At 45.3% G+C, this 15,758-nt stretch overlaps 2 protein-coding genes across 2 annotated transcripts in view; one reads left to right on the top strand and one right to left on the bottom strand.

The window, feature by feature from the left end:
* Window positions 1-4,254, bottom strand: part of LOC120402951 (retinol dehydrogenase 12-like) — a 21,560-nt gene extending 17,306 nt beyond the window's left edge. Inside the window, 2 exon segments of the mRNA XM_039533556.1 lie at window positions 3,856-4,229; window positions 4,231-4,254. Coding sequence (XP_039389490.1) covers window positions 3,856-4,229; window positions 4,231-4,254 — 398 coding nt within the window.
* VTI1B (vesicle transport through interaction with t-SNAREs 1B) overlaps window positions 4,158-15,758 on the top strand; it is a 23,834-nt gene continuing 12,233 nt past the window's right edge. Inside the window, exons 1-2 of the mRNA XM_039533559.1 lie at window positions 4,158-4,367; window positions 12,953-13,011. Of these exons, the coding sequence (XP_039389493.1) occupies window positions 4,253-4,367; window positions 12,953-13,011 (174 nt within the window). The 5' untranslated portion in view covers window positions 4,158-4,252. The remainder of the gene's footprint in view (window positions 4,368-12,952; window positions 13,012-15,758) is intronic.

Raw genomic sequence — 15,758 nt, 5'->3', positions numbered from 1 at the left:
TAGTAGGCACTCCTACTTAATTATGTTAGGCCTGAATGAAAATATAGCAGGCAAAACAGTTATGCCAACCTGGCTAAAAGAGGTTTCTGGGTAATCCCAGAGTGGAAAAGTACTGAGAAGCAGCATTGTTTTACAGAGCCCTGGAAAACGTGAGATAAGCCTGAGATAAACCAGGGATTGCATTGCTGGCATACCATTAGCTGTGCTAAGGACAGTGTTTAAAGAGCTGATAAGAAACTCTAGCATCCCACGGTTCAGATTCTAACTTTTTGGTTGAGTTATAGGTTTGTTTAAAACTCCCCTGTATTTTTAATTTTTGGGTGTTGTTAAGATATAATTAATAATCTAATGTTGTAGACATAAAGGCTAGGCGTGTGTATATTAAAAGTGTCTAGTTTTAAGTTGTTAAACAAAGGGGGGTGGGTTTTGCTCAAGTGAGTGATGTATGACATAATAAAACTGTCTATATAGGCTAATACTAAGCTGAAAAGTGCTGCTGGTTCTCACTGGAGACGAGCGGCCCTTTGTTGATGCGTGCACTTGTCAATAAAGGGCTTTTGATCCGACCTTGCTGGTGTTGCCTGTCTCTCTGTGAACAGACAACGAATTTCGCTGTCGGGGTTAAAGTCCCCAACAATTATGCAGGCATTTAAGTATTTGTGACAGTTTGGGGAATCTGCCTATGTAAATTTATTAATTCCATTTGATTGTATGAAATCTCTTTCTCACTATGACCTTATATGAATTAAATCTTCCATTTTATGATATGAACCTGACAATGTGCAATCCTGAAAGAAAGAGCCATTAGTGGCCATCAATAATTGAATACCCTTATCTTAGCAGATAGGTGGATTGATTTAAATCTCCAATTTTAATCATGACTTAAATCAGCAAGCAGGAAACCTTGATTTGTACTTTTTAGTTATTTTCTTTAAGATTGATTCTCATTAGTTGGTAACCATTAAAACATGTTGATTTGCAACAAAATATAGCCCTTACATTAAATTTGTGATTCTTTTTGCTAAGCAGGAGATACCCCATATCTATACACATTTATTTCAACAATTATATAACAATTTATATTTATTCAGATTCTTAATTTTTACATTTTTATTATGTTACAAAAATGGTGAATTTCTTATTTATTAGTTGATTAAGTTTTACTTGTACTTGTGTCAAGCTCTATTTGGAAGGAAATTTTAATTCAATTAAAAATGTACAAAAAGAGTGGGAGTGGGGCTGGCTTGGGGGGCATGGGGGAACTGCCCCCCCCAGCACTCACTAGTGGCATGCCAGATTGCTGCATTTCCCACCACCAGTGAGTGCAGGCCTGACCCTGCAGCAGTCCTCAGAGGAGTGGGGGCGGGGCTGGGGCAGAGCAGGGGTAGGAAGGGGTGGGGATGGAGCAGGGCGGGGGCTTTGGGGAAGGGGTGGAGCAGGGGTGGGAAGAGGCAGGGCTGGGGTGGAGTGGGGCAGGGGCTGGAGCAGCATGCAGCTGCCTAGGGCACCAGGAAATTTGGTGCTCCAAGTTTCCTGGTGCCCTAGGCAGCTGCGTACTTTGCGTATGGGTAGGGACAGCCCTGGTCGTGTTGTCCCCAAAGCATTAAATTGTAACCCAGAGTGCATGTGCAAGAGGAGCTCTGGTGAAAGGTGTGCTTAACCTACTGGGGAAACTGGGGAAGGTCCACACTGGTCTTCAGATCTAGAGCAGCAGGGTCACAGGGCTCCATATCCCAAGAGAGGATACCAGCATTGGAGTCTGTATCCTGAGAGTGTGTCTGAAAGGCCAGTCTCTGAATAGAGACAGTCTCTGAATGCTACTCAGACCCAGCAGGGTTGGAAGTACCCAGGATTCAACAGTTGCATCCAATACAGCAGGTGATCTTCCACAAGGAGGAGCTCAGCCAGGACTCTAACACTCACTTATTGTTGCAAAGAATTTAACAACTCTACTGGCAAGACAAAAATGGAGCCAATTTTGTATTCCAAATCCAAACTGCAGGGGGAGGGGAGTATCATTTGATACCTTTGAAGTTCCTGAAAGAACTCTGTGTCCCAAGCTGGGGGTTGCAGCACAGTTGATGAGAGCAGGAAATCATTTGATGTCCTACATGAGATGAATGAAAGTGTTTTTTTTTTTTTAAATAATGGAGATATCCTATCTCCTAGAACTGGAAGGGAGCTTGAAAGGTCATTTAGCCCAGCCCCCACTAAGAGGACCAAGTACTGGTTGTGCTCCAGATCCCTAAGTGGCCCCCTCAAGGATTGAACTCTCAACCCCTTGGTTTAGCAGGCCAATGCTCAAACCACTGAGCTATCCCTCCCCTCAGCCTAGTTCCCTCTGGTCAGGTGTACACATCACAAAAGCAACTACCATGACTACCACCACTTGGACCTCTTGTTAGCAAAGGGTAAGGAAGAACTTACTGAATGGGGCATAGAGACTATTAACCCTAAAGGGAGCCCTCCAGGTTACAGTTGAAGTAAACTGTTAAGTAGTAAAACAGCCAAGGGTAACCAGAGTTTTAGCTCTTCACATTTAGAGAGTATGAAGTTTACTCACTTCTCATTTAAGACAGGCACCATGGCTTAGCTGACTAAAGCATCTGTTCTTTAGTTACCCCTACTCTCCTGTGACAAGCAAATTGTAGCTGTATGACCACAACAACTGCTGTGTGAGTCATCTACTGGCTGATTACATCCAGCACCAGACAAGTGGCCTGTAAAATCTGCAATAAGCAACTAGTGCTACTCCATGTGTGGACTGACTGAATACATGTATTAATTATTATTATACTTACAAATTAACTGTTCTTTTTCTGATATGATTGATTATTATTTGAAAATTAGGTGGGGAAGCAAGAGTTTACTCACTCCTTTTTTTACCACTAGTGTTAAGCCATGTGAGAAAGTTTGTGTTGACTTTCTGTACTGTATCTGCTCCTTGGACAGGAGATTTCGGTGTCCAGATCTGCGGAGCCAGATCCTGAATGCAAAACTACTGTGTTGGATGACACAGCATAACAAACTCAACACATTGGGTTTCTCTGGATTGCTGGTATGTGCACATCCTTGCTATACTTGTCAGGGGAGCAAACCACCTCAAACCTTGCTCTTGGATGTGCTTGCAGGGCAGGACTCTTGCACATTTTCCATTCCTTGCCTGCACAAGGTGATGGGGTGAAACAGGGATAGACTGTGCGTGGTCACAGCAATTGTCCAACCAATCTTGTTGCTTCAGAACTCAACTTTGCCAGCTGCGATAAAGGCCCAACCACCACATTGTTATTCAGAGGCATGCAGGGAGCAAGTGCAATGCTGTCAAATACAACTACTCTAGAATTCTCATTACATAAATGATCCCAACATTTCACCAAGGCCGTGGACACCCCATCACTCTGGGGGCTAAGTAATGGCTCGTAAACCATCAACAAGTATTTTAAATCCAATTTTTCCTAACATTCACTGTTTACCTGAGTCCAAGTCTGGCAAGTTTTGGCCTCCAACAGGTAACTGGGGCCACATGTCTCCCAGCTGCCTGCACTCCGCAGGAATGGGAAGGGCCCCATGCTGCTCCAGAATAGAGAACAGGGCAGTGGCTGCTCCCCTTGTGACAGACAATCATAGGGTTGCCAACCCTCCAGGATCAGTCTGGAGTGTCCAGGAATTAAAAAATAATCTTTAATTAAAGACTATCATGTGATTAAATCTCCAGGAAAAGTCCAACCAAAATTGGCAACCCTAAAGATAAGGCTGAGGTAGAAACCCCCAGCGATTAAGGGCAGCTGGGAGAGCGGTGAGGGAAGGATCCACCCAGCATTGTCCAGTCCGGTAGTTCGCAGCCTTAGGCCCTACCTGAAAGTCCCACGACTCCCGCGTGACCCTCCCCACAGCATGACTACACTTCCCAACATGCAGTGCGCGGCACGGAGTCTCGGGGCCTCCTCCTTGAGGTGGCCGGGTTTGTGCCTGCTCCGTAGAACGGCGCTAGTCCCATTCGGGAATGGCGACTCAGACCCCGAATGCTGCTCTCGCAAGGCGGTGGGGACCGGCGCTGTGAACCTCGTGGCCAGAGGGGCGCTGCCGAGTGATTTATCATCAGGCGCTATGTAGGGCGCCCTGCTGGGCGGGCCGAGTGGCCGGAACGAGGACGCTCCGTCTCGCGTCCCGGAAGTGTTTGTGAAGAGCCGGCGATGGGCCTGGGATCCTAGTAACAGGCGAGAGGGCGACGGCAGCTGCTGCCGCCGCCGCCATGGCGGGTCGGGGCTCCGGCTCCTCCGAGCACTTCGAGCGGCTGCACGAGATCTTCCGGGGGCTGCAGGCGCAGCTGCGGGGCGTCCCGGAGAGACTGCGGGGGAGCGCGGCCGGTGAGGCAGGGCGGGCGCGGCCCGTGAGGTGCCGCGGGGAGGGCGCGAGCGCGGGGCCGTTATTACGTTGGAGGGAGCAGGAATTCAAACCCCTTCCCCCCCACCCCCCGTCTCTCTCCTGCCGGGTCTGAGTCTAGCGCGGTGTCGGGATCACCTTACAGATGCAGCCTTACGGAGTCACCGCGCTTGCGCTTGGCCAGTTTGTAGCTTGCGGAGGAGCAGAGATGGTTTTGAGAACTTGTGTTAACAAGTGTCAAATCAGCTCGAAAATCCTGTAGGTTCCAGGGTCAGAGCTGTTCATCTTCCAGAGCAGAAATCCTCTCACTTTGTGAAGCAGGTGGGACAATGCTGTGGGCTGCTTAGCTCAGGGGATTGATAATGGAGTACAGAGCTTTCCAACTAGCCAGAGCTAATTGGCCCTCTTAGTCTTATTGGCATCCTTGGAAGAGGCCAAGAACTGAATGGGACGTATACAAAGAAGCCTGACCCTTAAGATGGTCTCTGCTAAATGCATGAGGCACTGATGGGACAGTGAGGGGAAGCTTGGACTGTCCTTGTAATACATATTCTATGGATAAATAAAGATCTTCAGTCTCTGAAATTGTCAGGCCAGAACCAGTCACTAGCACTAAATTCACAAGATTCTTTAAAAAACTATGTAGAGAGGGAATGTGTTGATGTCTGCAGAGGTCTGATATACCACTTGCTGCCTTTGAGCTAATTCTCCTGTTCTCTTCTCTGCAGCTGCTGGTGGCCTTGCTGTCTTGGAGAGCACACTCTTAGGTGTAGGTTTTCGGTAGTTCTGGCTTTGCTATATGTTACTGGTTAGTTATTGCCAGGTTTGGTAGCTTCACCCTTGAGCATGCCTACTGTTGGGTTAACTAAGGTCCCAACCCGGTAAGCACTTATGCATGATTTTTGCTGTTGGGCAGTCCCGCTGACATCACTGGAATTACTTAAATTTGTGTAAGTATTTGTATGCTTTGGGCATTTAGCTCGATCTCAGTACAAGCAGGAGAGGCAGTGTTGCTCTATGGGGTTGCAGAGCTGCATTTTTGTGTGGATAAAGTTTTCCTGGTATTCATTTAATGTTGTTTTAGGTCAGGGGTGGGCAAACTATGGCCTGGGGGATTGCCACCCCTGTGGCAGTACAGGGCCATGGCTGTGCACTGCTGCCACCTCAAAGCTGCTCCAGATAAGTGGCGCCAGGCTGGAGCCTGCACCCTGAGCCCCCTCCTGCACCCCAACCCCCTGCCCTGAGCCCCCTCCTGCACCCCAACCCCCTGCCCTCAGTCTGCAATCTCCTGCCCTGAGCCCCCACTGCACCCCTCCTGCACCCCAGCACCCTGCCCTGAGCCCCCTCCTTGCACCCCTGCCCTCAGCCCCCTCCTGGACCCCATCCCCCTGCTGTGAGCCCCCTTGTCCGCCCCAACCCCTTGCCCTGAGCCCCTTCCTGCACACTGCACCCTCTCCCACATCCTGCACTCCCTCCCAGCCCCCTGCCCCAGCCCTACATTCATGGCCCTGCATGCAATTTTCCCCACCCAGAGGTGACCCTCGGGCCAAAAAGTTTGCCCACCTCTGCTCTAGGTCTACAGTGTGAATTGCATTTCCTTTCTGAAATGTTGTTGGAATCTTGCTTAAGGATTGTTAGGTGGAAATCTAGTCAAATGAATTAATAATAAAGAGTTAAAGTAGTTTACAGTAGTACAGCTGGCAGAGTCTTCCCATCAGTTTTTGTAGTTTTACTGCTGTGTTTTCCTATTTTTAAATGATTTTCTCTTCTGTGTTGCTGTGTGAGACCCACATAATCTAGAGAAGATTTCTAAAGTGAAACACTGTGTGTAATGTTGTCAAAGGCAGAAAGTAATACTGGAAAAATAGCTTTTCCTCAAATTGTTCAGTTATAGTAATGTTTAATGTAGTAGATACGGATAAGTAGATAAAACATTTTGTAAGGGAAGTCTCTCTCTAAAAGTTGATGGTGGCCCTTTAATTCATCTGTTGAATTCTGGTTATATTTGAAAAAGGGAAGTGGCCTGACAAGGGGAATGTTAGCAATATGAGTGAATCTCTTCACAATCAGGAAGCTCCCTTACTTTGGAGAAGCCTGACACATAATTACCTCAAGTCTACTCAGCTGACTTCTTTTTTCTGCCAGAAGAGTGAATAGGGCAAATAGTCCTTGTTTTATGGCATTTGTTAGTCATGTGACCATTGGGATTAATTATTGTAATTCTCTGTACCTAATATGTAACCACCAACCTTATAAAAAGCTACAGGTTGTTTGTAATACAGTAGCCTATATGCTCAGTCTCTCAGGCTGTTGGGAGCACAACACTCCAGTGGTCCATTGTCAAATGGCTCCCCATTGAATACTGAGTTGAATTCAAAGTCTGTCTTCACCTCTTCAAAACTCTCCTTAAAATTGTCCCAAGAATTACCTCATCTGGGATGATGATGACCTTCCAAAATGGCTATATTCTGCTGGAACCAGCGTATTATCAACATCAAGAATGAAATATGTGTGTGTGCAGAAGAATGGATCTTTTTTGGTGAATGGACTGCAAATCTGGATCTTGCTTGATATTGAAACTGACTTAAAAACTCAGTTCCTTGAGAGCAAAATAAATTACCTATTTTTTCAAAATAAATTACCTACTTTTTCAACCCAGCCTTCCCACCATAACTCCAACAAGCCTCCCCTCCCACAAACCCTTTGCTGGTTCGCTGTATGGAAGAGTGAGAAATTACTCTTCACTTTATAATTTTGGGAGGCACTCTGATCCACAGTGAGGGGGATCAAAGAAAGAACCTAGCTAGAACACTATCCCACATTCAAAAGCAGAACACAACAACAAGCAGGAAGCTGACTTAATTGTATAGCTCTATTCTTATTTTTAAAAGGTCATTTTATGAACAATGGTGAAAGTTTTTCAGTAAAATAGAACATTAAAGTTTGATGGAGAACTGAGGGTCTTGAGAAATGAGTTGCTGCTTATGTTTAAGGATAACTTTCCGTTACAAAGAGACCTTTGTAAATGCTAAAAATCCTTGCTTAAACCAAGAAAATCCCCAAGAATGCTTTTAGAAAGAATTCGCAAGGGGTTTTGAGGGAATTCAGGAATTTCCCCATCTGGTGTAAGTGTATTGCTTTACTAGATGATTCTTCTGCTTCTAGTTAATTAGGGGCAGGTGCATTTTTGTCTTCTGAAAAGTCCCCCGAAGCCTTCCTCAGAATCGGATAATATAAAACATATTACTTTAAAGAGAATTTGGCTGCCTCTGAAACTCTTTGGGGGATAAGAATCTTAAATTCTTGGGCTCTTGTAGAGGGATGCAAATCCAGAGAGCTGTTTCTCTTTATATAAACAAGATAAATTCCTTGACCAAGATGCAAAAGTTTCTGTTCTATATCTATGTAAAATACTAGGGCAGTGTGGGATTTCTAAACAATATTGATCAGTTACCCTTTACTAAAAAGTAAAATGATTTTACTTATTTCTTAAGAGGAATTGAATCACCTTTTTTAGCCCTATTATAATCACATGGATAACATCATCATAGACTCTTCCGAAGCTTTGTTCCTTCTATTGCATTAGTACTTGGCTTGATATATTCTAGTAGCAGTTTAATCCTGAGTGTTCTGAATGAGACTGTCAGATCTATTCTGACTTTTCCGTAAGCTAGAACCATTGTAATATTTTTTTACTAACACCTCCTACCCTTTATCACCATTTAGACAACTTTTCTTTCTCAAACTACAGTAGTAGTGATATAGTCACTTGCAATTATTTGGCTGCTTACTTACAGCAGCAGTACACTATTGCTTGGAGGCATGAAAATAAGCAAAATGCAGCATTATGAATATCAGCATCAGCCTTAGGTTGATTTAGGGGTTAATGGTTTGGACACAAATTACTACACCCCTACCCTGATATAACATGACCCGATATAATGCGGTAAAGCAGTGCTCGGGGGGCTACGCATTCTGGCGGATCAAAGCAAGTTTGATATAACGCAGTTTCACCTATAACGCAGTAAGATTTTTTTGGCTCCCGAGGACAGCGTTATATCTGGGTAGAGGTGTAATCAAATTCTGTAGAGCCAAAAGCCTGTTGGAGATGGCAGAGAGTAATAAAATGTTAACTACAAAGCTGTAGCTATATTTGGAAATAGTGAGTCGTTGTGTACAAGAGTAACATTTACTTGTATGAAGAGGAAGGTTGTAATTTACACACCGCAAAAACACCACAGTGTGAGATCTTGGCAGGTTTGGGATCTTGTCAGAGTTAGTCTCTTGGATATAAGCCCTGGTGCTTGGTAAATTGTATTGGTGGCTTAAGTGATGCTTTTCTTTTTGTTGGCATTAAAGTAATGCCCTACCGTGATACCAGGAAGCACAGTGATGCTAAAGATACCTTCTATGAGGATTATGAAACCCAGGTCCTGACTACTCAAGGTCATAAATAAGTGTTGTTACATTGTTACAAGGATAGAAATTTTAACCCCCAAAGTCCTGTCTGTATTCAAATTGGCTATTAACTCTGCACTTTCAATTTGCTAAAGTATTCTCTGCATTTTGTCTTATGCTGTTCTGTGGTATTACTTTGGAGTGTTAAACTGACCATTTTCCATTCATGACATGACTGCATTTCGTTGTGTGTGTGTGTGCAGTGATTCTCAAAGCTTTGAAAAGGGTTTGGGAATGAGTATAATGAGGTATATTAATATTCAAGCCCTGATAAAATGCATCAGCCAAAAAGTGGAAATCTGGTTATTTAAGTGGGTGAGAATTTTCTCAAGTATTTTGGACAGTTTCTTGCATCACTTTGGAGGAACAGCAGTGCCATGGAAAATTCCATAGTTATATATTTCTGTGCTGTTCCAGAAATACTCTGGTGGCTGAGTGAGGGTTCAGGGCCACAAGGGGATGAGGAAGGGGGCCACAACGGGAAAGGGAGGGGGTGGCTGAGTGGGGCTGTGGAGCCACATGGGATGGCAGAGATGGTGGTGCAGGAACACATGAGGACAGGGGCAAATGTGCCTGAATGAGAGATGCTCGGGTCAGCAAGGGTCTGCATGGGGGAGACTCCCTAACAATCCCCCTCCAAAAAAAAATAAATCCCAAATCCCCATTCCATACTTCTTACTCTCACCCAACAATCCTCCACATTCACTCCCAGGCTTCTTCCCAGCAATTACTTCCCTCTCCTTCAGCTCCTCCATTATCTCTGGCTCCCCCAAGCCTTTTCACTGCTTCTGAGGGGTGTGGAAAATACGTTTCTGTATTGTAGTTTAAATGAATTATTACTCAGAGTTCTGTGTTAATATGCCTAGTAAGGAATCTGTTAACATTTCCTGAATCTTTTTTTGTTGTCTGTATTGTTAGATATACTTGCTGACAGGAATTTTGAAATAAATTACCAAAATAATTGAAACTGGTGTGATTATATTGTGGTGTTTTGACACTTTTTAAATCTCTTGATGTGGAATTTTTAATTTTTGGTGCAGAATTCCCTCATGAATAGACAATATATATTTTATCCAACTTCTTATTCCCTTATTACTGCAGTGAGGAGTCTATACACCAGTTAAGGACCATTATGTTAGCACTGACATCTAGTGTCATGGTCCATGCTGTTATTAGAGTAACTGCCTTTTTGTATCATTTGAGAACGTAATTTTTCCTTGTTAGCTGACAGCTTGAGCTAGTGTCAAAAGCTACTTACAATTAACATATTATGGTGTAATTTTCCTTTGGGCTGAAAGGGAAAGTCAGACAAGTAACGAAAATAAAAGGAGCTATTTTAAAGACTTCGATATTTTCTCAAACTTCTACCTACTGAAAGTTCTTTAGGGAACCAGAGTTGTGGGACTTCATAACAGAAAGTTGACCTTGTAATAGAGCTCTTGTTGCTATTGGAACTATGGCGAGACTGTAGTCTCTTCATAATACTGCAGTTGGAGTAGATGAGTTATGTCAATATTAACCTGTTTTTTGTTGTTGTTGTTGTTTTTTCCTTATCGTAGGTTGATTTTGTTTGAAGTCAGGACAAACTTGCACTGGCTTCTAGGAGAGATGAACAATAGTTTTTATCAGAATTCTTGCAAACATGACTGACCTTTCCCTTTACCGTGCTCTAAACCAGTTCTGTGCTCTTTCTGCAAGCTTATAAAAAAACATACACTATTGCTTTCTTGTAGCATCAAGGGATTATGCTTACACAATACCATTCCCAATGATCTTTGCAGTATGAGGGTGCGATAGGCTCTGCGGGTAAAAGCATCTAGCAAATGCTACGTGTATCTCTTCAGGCTTGTTTAAAAACAAAACACAACACATTGCCTTCAAAAGCCCAGACACTCATTACAGGGACTCAGTAGCAAGTGGGCAATCCACATTAAATCTTAAACATACATAGCTCATTGGGGTGACATGGATTATCATCTTAGCTAAGGGAGATGTGCATTCAGGCATTATTTCAGTATTATTGTCTGAGGGTATGGCTAGACTTGCAACTTCAAAGCGCTGCCGCGGGAGCAGTCCCGCGGCAGCGCTTTGAAGTCTAGTGTGGTCGTGGTGCCAGCGCTGGGAGAGAGCTCTCCCGGCGCTGCAGGTACTCCACCTCCCCGTGGGGATTAGCTTACAGCGCTGGGAGCCGTGCTCCCAGCGCTGGGGCACTGTTTACACTTGTGCTTTACAGTGCTGTAACTTGCTGCGCTCAGGGGTGTTTTTTTTGTTTCACACCCCTGAGCGAGAAAGTTGCAGCACTAGAAAGCACCAGTGTAGCCAAGGCCTGAGTTCTTGACAGCACCTCTTACTGGAAGGATTCTAGATCACCTATAGACACATGAATTTCTTCACCTACTGCTGAAGTCAGTAGCTGCCCAACAAAGCAAGAGAAGAATGCTGTATCCAGTTGAAACTGCAGGGAAAACTTAGGAAGGTAGAATTAAATTACATAAATGGAATTTTACTTCTGAGGGCATTCTGCACCAAAAAATTAAATTCTGCGCTCAATACTTAAAACGTGCAGAAAACTTGCAGAATTTTAATTTGTCAATAAATAAATGCAAAGTCTTCAGCATGGCAGTGGGGGAGCACGGGCCACTGGCTGCATGAATGTGGAAGATCACCCTGCAGCTCTCCTAGTCCCCCCCCCCACCCCCAGGACATGGAATCAGTGGTGAGGCTGCACCTAACCCTGACACAGCACCAAAAACACACTGGGGCCATGCCCCTGTGCACCAGGTGTGGGGCAGGTAGGCTCAACCAGGCAGGATCCAAGTGTGGGGAGATCCAGGTGTGGGGTGAGGGGATTCTGTGTGGGACAATCTGGGTGCAGGCAGCTCAGTGAGGGATCTATGTGTGGGGGGGATCTGGATGCACAGAGGCTCATGGGGGTGGGCTTCCAGTTATAGAGGCAATGGGACTCTGCAGGGGCTTCCAGGTAAAGGTTGTTGGGGCTTGGTGGGGTGGGGGTCTGGGTGCAGCTAGTTGGCTTTCAGTGGTGTGGTAGTCTGGATGTGGGGGCTCAGGGTGGTGCAGCGGGTGGGGGTTTGGAAGTAGGGGGTCTGGATGCAGGTGGGGCCTCCAGATGCAGGGGTTGAGGTTCAGTGCAGTGGGCTTCGGGTATGGAAGACTAGGGGGGTTCTGGATGTACCGAATGAGGCTTGAACTTGAGACTCAGTTACCAAGTCTGGATGTACAAGGGTTGTGTGGATGGGAGAGCAGCTCCCTGTACAGTGACCCCTTTCCCCATAGTTGAGGAGTGATCGGGGCAGGAAGCAGGGGAGGATGCTGAGTTTCCTGCAGCTGGGGGAGATTTCTGGGTCTGGCGCTGATACACCCCAACCCCTCCTTGCAGGGGAAAAGGAAGTCCCATCCTCTCCTGCCTCCAGCCCAGCTTGGACTAGCAGCTGATCCTGCTCAGGGTAGGACCACTGGCTGTAGTGTCCTCAGCCCCTCAGTGATTTACCTGTCCACCAGCTGCTCTGGGTTCCTGGAACAACATACCTGCACTGCTATGGAGTGGTGTGTGTCTGCTCTTGCAGCTTCTCTGTCAGTCATTTTTCTGTGGGGAAGCAAAGAAATCTGCGGGGGACTTGAATTCTATGCACGTGTAGTGGTGCAGAATTCCCCCAGGAGTAGAATTTGGCCAGGACATTGGGGTTAACATCTACTCAACTTACAGAACTTTAAATACCAAGATAAGCAATTGTTTGAGAGACATACCAACATAGGTCTTTATCACCTTCCTGAGTTAAGCACCTTTTTAGTCCTGGGAATGGAGTTTTGTTGCATCTCAGAAATCAGCAATATTTTAGTCTTCCAAAACTAGCGGCCAGAGTTGCTTTGTGTGTTCACTTCTTGATCACAGTGTGGTGGGTTTTAAGTTCTCTGGCCCTTTATAAGAATTTTCTGGTGTTCCCCATTTTAGGCTGAACTTTGGTCTGGTGTACTGTTAGTAAGCCTCTTCCTGTTAACTCAGTCTTCTGTATGATGTTCCCATCCTATGCTGGCTTGAGATCTGTTTTAATTTCTTTGTTGCATATTTGATGTGGTTCCATTTCTTTTCCAGAAGAGAAGAAGAAACTAATACGAGAATTTGATGAGAAACAACGGGAGGCTAATGAAACGGTAAGGATGTGGCTGGAATTGTGACATTGGGGAGAAGCCCAAATGCGACATCAGCCATACACTTTTATTTCCCTTTCTCCTTAGAAATGGGTTATTCAGGTCCTTGTGCTTCAATCGTGATGAGGTTAGAGCCGAGGGCACATCCTCTACCTGTTTAGATAAATATGGTTCCATTCTCCAAGACTGTCAAGTCTGCAGTTTTCACTAGCATTAAACTCAAATGTCACCTCGGTTACCAAGCAAAGCAGAATGCTGCAGGTGCAATCAGAATCCTTAGGATTCTTGGTCTTGCAGGGGGACTCCCAAGAGATAAGTAGCGAATTCCTGCTTTACGTTCTCTTCTGTTGCAGTTCTGCATCCTAGAATCTTTTGAACATGGCAGTCTAATCCCCTCTTCTTCCTGGAATGGTGCGATTATCAACATGTTATGGATCCTGAGCATTCTAATCCTGTTCTGCCAGAAACCTATAATGGGCAGAGCAGTAAAAATCAAGCTGACTCTGTATATTCACAATTATGGGTTTTGTGCTGGCTCATGGCACCCAGCGGTAGAACTCTCTCCAAGTAGTGCTTGTTAAAATGTGTGTACACCCCTTTTTACACCTGCCCATAGCATTTCTGAAGGCTAGGCTAGAGACTCTCAATGATTTTTTTTTTTTTATGGCCTCAGAGTGTGGGGAGGTGAAGTGGTCTACCTCCGACTTGAGTGAGGGACCACTATCCTCCCCCTGGTGAGTGGAGTCGAACCCGCCACACCCATTTGACCAGAAGTAATGGGACAGAGCAGGAAGTATAAAGGCAGGGCCCTGCTCAGTTTGGGCTGCACCAGGGAAGGAAGTGTACATCTCTCCTAGGGAGAAGAGCCTTCTGCAGGATCTTGGACCAGCAGCTGAGCAGACCAGCTTCCTACTGCCTGAAAAGACAGAGGACCCTGAGGAGTGGCTGAAATCAGAAAGTGTCAGGCACAACTGCCTGATTTGCAGGCAGATGTGGTGGAATCAGATCCAAAGATTGTCCAGATATCAAATCTTTATCAGATGAGACATCATCTTTCCATTCATAAGAAGGATGATTGAAGTATTCCTGTGGTGGAACCCAATAAGGCCGTGGAATCCAGGACTGCCAGTACCTCCAGTAGCTGGGATCTGGAAACATACCCATAAGAGAAGTAAATGAGTGAGGGAACTCAGGCTGAGAAGGCATGAACAAATCAAGTCTCTTAATTCTTCTCTCTCTAAATGAGGATCAGACCTAGGATCTGCTATGGACCTTATAGGAGACAACAATGGACCTAGAGGATGGTGAGGAATAAAAGATGAGAAAAATCTGTGTGGCGACCTTGTAGAAGTCTTAGGAGGAGGTATGGATTGATTTGGAGAGACAGTAATCTCTGTTCTTTTCCGTAACTGAGAAGAAGAATCCGACTGTAGAACTTGTAAAGCCTATTTGCCAGTTATCCATAACTCGGATTCGTGGAATGCTCAGAATGGGGAAGGTGCACATCAGCCACCACAGAAAAAAATGTCTTTGGATCGCAGTCCCGGAACAGGAGCAGAGGAGGGAGCCAGTCCCACCAACGTGGAGAGTACCTGATCCAGAGAAATTCTCAGACCCATGCCTCTGATATTCCGTCAGAACTAGAGCTGATTTAGGTTTAAGGGTCGGAACCTCAGAAGCCAATGTCAGACTTGGACTGCTCCAATAGGTGTGATGCATGGGATCTGGCACTGCTAAGAATGGCTGTCCTTCTCCCTTGCCTTCCTTTTTGGAACTAATCTAGCTGTAGCTGCTGATGTGGCTCTAGGTTCCTTGTAAGGCAGCTGACCTTTTCCCACCAAGAGTGCCTTCAAAGTCTTGATGGCTTTAGCAGATAAATCCAGAGCTGATCCCCAAATCCTGGAAGCTGTACACAGTTTTGGGTTGCTGGAGGAGCTGAACCGGTGTGTTAGATTTCTGATCTGGAACCAGAAGGTTTACCAGCAAGAGCTTCTTTGAGCAGAAGCAGCTGTAGTCTATTCTGCCTCACTTTATGCACTCTGGGCATGAAAGCCTGGCAAACAGAATATCCAGAAGGAGAGCAGCCTTCCCCCAGACCCTTCAGATACCTAACATGGTCATCCACCTGTGACCCAAGAACATCTTAGGGCTGGTCTACACTACGGGGGGGATCGATCTAAGATACGTAACTTCAGCTACGTGAATAGCGTAGCTGAAGTTGAAGTACCTTAGATCGAATTACCTACCGTCCTCACGGCGCGGGATCGATGTCCGCGGCTCCCCATGTCAACTCTGCTACCACCATTCGCGTTGGTGGAGTTCCGGAGTCGACAGGAGCGCGTTCGGGGATCGATATATCGCATCTAGATGAGAAGCAATATATCGATCCCTGAGAAATCGATTGCTACCCGCCGATACGGCCAGTAGTGAAGACGTACCCTTAGTGTCATTAAAAGAAGGATACAGAGGGGTTACAGGTATGTAGATTCTAGTTCACCAAAGAATCTTGTGTGAGATCTCAAATGAAAGCCAGTGTCACTGGTTATCAATATCACTGTGAAATGTATGTGCATGTACTGTGCAAGGAGTTATGTATCTGTTCCAGAAAATTATGTTCTTAAGCATTTAAGGTAAAAGCAGGTCACCAAAAAGTGACATGCCTTAGACTGGTTTCTCCAGACAGGAGGCAAGATACATGTATCTCTTTCAGGATGTAAATTAAGCATTGTGAGCTAACACAATGGATGCCC

The sequence above is a fragment of the Mauremys reevesii genome, linkage group 4, assembly GCF_016161935.1.
Source record: "Mauremys reevesii isolate NIE-2019 linkage group 4, ASM1616193v1, whole genome shotgun sequence".
NCBI lineage: Eukaryota > Metazoa > Chordata > Testudines > Geoemydidae > Mauremys > Mauremys reevesii.
The sequence above is the reverse complement of the archived record's forward strand: the minus strand, read 5'-3'. Positions and strand labels throughout refer to the sequence as shown.